At 50.6% G+C, this 3,709-nt stretch overlaps 1 protein-coding gene across 1 annotated transcript; it reads right to left on the reverse strand.

Moving 5' to 3' along the window:
* Positions 1 to 498: 498 nt before the first annotated feature.
* LOC124705347 (protein trichome birefringence-like 33) lies at positions 499 to 2,392 on the reverse strand. The gene is made up of 5 exons (XM_047237083.1): positions 2,164 to 2,392; positions 1,816 to 2,068; positions 1,184 to 1,564; positions 940 to 1,101; positions 499 to 844 (listed from the first exon to the last, which is right to left on the reverse strand). The coding sequence occupies exons 1-5, from the start codon at positions 2,390 to 2,392 to the stop codon at positions 499 to 501; spliced, it is 1,371 nt and encodes a 456-aa protein (XP_047093039.1).
* Positions 2,393 to 3,709: the final 1,317 nt, after the last annotated feature.

Consider the following 3,709-nt stretch of genomic DNA (forward strand, 5'->3'; position numbering starts at 1 on the left):
GGATGACCTGAAAACGCGTATTTGGGATTTGCGGTTTGGGATGTCTGGTAGAGATGCTCTAATCCGCCACACCTCCCTCGTCTCATCGCCAAAGGGCTTGGTCGGAGGCTCCTCTGTGCCTCCTCCCTCTTCCTCTGCACTGCGCAAGCGCCGGGCCGCCAGAGATCATCACTAGTTTCAAGTCTTCAAGCATCAGAAAGTTATCCTTAAATTTGTATGTTTTACTAGTATCATTTTGCTTCGTTTCCTATACGGTATTTCAGATGCTGCTTATTTGACCGGATGAACGATTGGTACTTATCTATGTCGAACAATTTCAAGTTGTGATATGCTCTGTGAATCTCTGATATTATGCTCAGATTGTGTCAGATCTTCTATATTTTTACATCTACTTATATATGATGCTATACTCAATTATACATGCCAAACTAAAAAAGAATCGAGTACCATTTCATATTTTGAATACACACTCTCCAAATCTTAGCCCCGCCACTGCAGTTAAGGATAGAAGAGCTTGGTGTAGAGGAGCTCGTTCCATGTGTCCTGGAGGCCTGGGAGGCACCAGTGCACGCAGTCGGCGTAGGTCCTGGGGTCGGCGATCTGCTCCGGGGTCAGCGGGTTCCATTGCTTCTTGTAGATGGAGGTGTGCGCGTCCTTGCGGTACATGGACAGCTGCGTGATGTTGAGGAAAGTCACGGGCACGTCAGCGCCATCGCCGTCGAGGATCTCTCTGATCACCCGCATGACGCTCCGCCGGCTGTCCGTGCCCCAGTACTCGGCGTCCTCGATCATCGCCGTCTCGTTGTAGCAGTTGCCCCCCGGCGCGTCCCCCCAGTCCTGGCTCCTGCACCGCGCACAAGTTTATGCTTGGAAAACGAGTGCCGGACTACGGCGATCCAGGACTTTGATGTACATGTATGTGTGATGTCGGTTCCTTACTTGCCGTGGGTGGGCGACATGCTGGTGAAGAAGACCCTGGTGCTGTTGAAGTCCATGTTGTCCCTGACCCACTGCAGCATGTCCCGGAACGCCATGCCGTACGCCTCCTCCGTCGACACCCACACCATCTCCTCCTCCTTCGCCTCCTCGATCGGCCCGTTCCTATGTTACCGGCCAGGTGTCAGTGAGGTTGCACTCGAATTAATTAGCAGGGAACAGACAATGTATAGCATATGTACCATACATGATCCTGAAGCGTAGGCCGCTGCACCACCAGAGGTAGGTGTTGAAGACGAGGACGTCGGCGCCCTCCCAGTGCCGGCCGTGGTGGGCGATGGAGCCGTTGCGCACGGTGCGGTCGGAGATCTTGTGCAGCACGGCGTCGTCGGCGTTGGACTGCAGTAGGAAGGGCGCCCAGTAGAACTCCACCGTGGCGTTGTAGTCCCTGGCGGTGAACACGGTGTGCTGCTGGTCCGGGGACGCCTCGAACGACCTGGCCTCCGGCGACGGGATGACGGACTGGAGGAGGCACACCATCGACGTGAACTGCCCGCGGTTCAGCGAGTCCCCCACGAACATCATCCGCTTGTCTCGCAGCGTCTCCAGCATCTGCGTCGCGTTGAACCTGCGCACCATGATCGCGCCCACACCAAACACTTCAGGTTTGCAAATTACTTGTAGTTGTAAACGAACGCAACGGATGCTTCAGCCTGAAGAGTAGCTTGCTGCTGCCGTGTCTAGTAGGTGTTTGGTAGCCGAAAATAGCAAATTCTAGGATTGTTTGGCCGAGCGAACTGAATTTCTGGACCATCTCTGACGACGCCTTGAGAGATTAATTTAGCAGAGGCCAGTAACGGGAATGACAGGGAGACGTACGCGGGGAGGGTGCAGTCGTGCGGCTGCCATCGCCACGACTGATACCCCCTGTCGGGCCGTCCCTGCGCCTGGCAGGTGAGCTGCGGCGGGATGTAGGGGCACTCCTCCTCCCGGTACAGCGGGTGCGCCGCCTCGTCCTTTACCCAACTGCCCGACAACACGTCGCACTCCTCGTCTTCGTCCTCCTCGTTCACCGCGAACGGCAACCTCCCCTGCCATGGCTTCTTCTTCGTCGTCCACCCCGCCTCCGTCTCTGATAATCGATATGTCACACAACACACTGAACGATCAATCCACACTCCACGCAGCTGGCAACCGAATGAACTCTGCGATAATCGTGATACTTACCGGCCGGTTGCTGATGCCCACCGGCGCTGAGGTTGACGTCGAGGTCTGAAGAATGTGGTCGGTCCCGCTGGCCGATGAGTGCCGCGAGCTCTTCTCCGTACAGGAAGGAGAAGAGGAGCATGAAGAGTAGCGACAGCAAGACGAACGGCGAGAAGCGCGCCTTCTTGGCGACCAACAGGAAGGCGGCGACGGCGGGCGCCGACGAGGACTGAACAGCTGCCTTCGTCATCGATCCCAGGTATGATGATACCCTCCCTGATCAACGCTATCTCTCTTTGCTAGCAAAGTTGCAGGTTTGAGTGTGATGATTGTTGGCAGCAAACCAAAAGTTTGTAGTGGGTGATATTATACAGGCTGCAGCGTCAGTTGCCACCATGGGCGTTAGGTTGTGCGGTCGCTGTCCCAGAGTGCCTCGGGCTGGTGAGAAGAAAGACGCTATCAAGAAACTGTTTGCGAGGGTAGTTGCAAGGAGCTGGGGCGGATCAGGAGTTGTTGTGTTGATTTCTGAATTCCTTAGCACATGTTCGACTGATTAAACAATCAGACAATCGCTGTCGGCATGAGTACAAAGGGAAACTGAATGTCTATATTCTAAATAGTCTTTGGCTATTGGCAGGTTCGGCACCAATCTGTAGTAACTGGTTATCAAGAAGACATGTGTACTGACATATATGCACCAACCATACCGCACCAAATCAGGCGTGTTGGCCTGTTTCATCGATGATCCTGCTGAGCTGCACCCATGTATGTACTCTCTATCTTCCTACCTGTACCCTGTGTCTACATTCTACAGATACCAACTATCAGATTGTTTGTCAGTTAAAAAGCAAACTAAGTAACAAGTGCAAAAAGTGTTATTTTGTTTAAAAAAATGAAATGTGTTTCATACAATGAATTCATATGCACCCGCGAGGTGAATTGGATTTCCCCAAGTGCAATGCTTTCATTGTAACACTTTTTATTAGAATGAAATTTATGATAGTTTGGCAGTATCTCCGATCAGGTGCAGATGCCGGGAAAGCAGTTCTTCAGTTATCTGCAAGAAAATCTTTACTGTTGTGCAAAATAATTTTCTCTTTTTTATACCTGATACTACATTGACGAAAACATCAGACAACCTTTCTGTTTTCCTACCTCTGGAAAAAAAAATTGTAGCCTGAAAACTTAAAGCATGCTCAAATGCATTTTGGTCGCACCAATGTACGGGGTTACACCTGCACGTGAAACAGCTCAATAGTAAGGCTTCCACAGCAAGTCTAGCTTGTGATTTGCAGAGTATAATGCTATTTTATCGCGAAAACTTAAAAGCTTTGCGTATCGATGCTATGTACGCTCAGGTGCAGATGTCGGGAAAGTTGTTATTCAGTTATCTGCAATAAAATCTTATTGTTGTGCAAAATATTTTTCTCTCTTTTTGTATCTGATACTTCACATTGACGAAAACAGCGGACAATCTTTTTGTTGTACTACATCTGAGAAACAGTAAATATAGTGGCCTGAAAATTTTAAGCATGCTGAAATGCAATCTGTCTGCACCAATGTGTGA

Source organism: Lolium rigidum, chromosome 4, assembly GCF_022539505.1.
Source record: "Lolium rigidum isolate FL_2022 chromosome 4, APGP_CSIRO_Lrig_0.1, whole genome shotgun sequence".
Classification (NCBI taxonomy): domain Eukaryota; kingdom Viridiplantae; phylum Streptophyta; class Magnoliopsida; order Poales; family Poaceae; genus Lolium; species Lolium rigidum.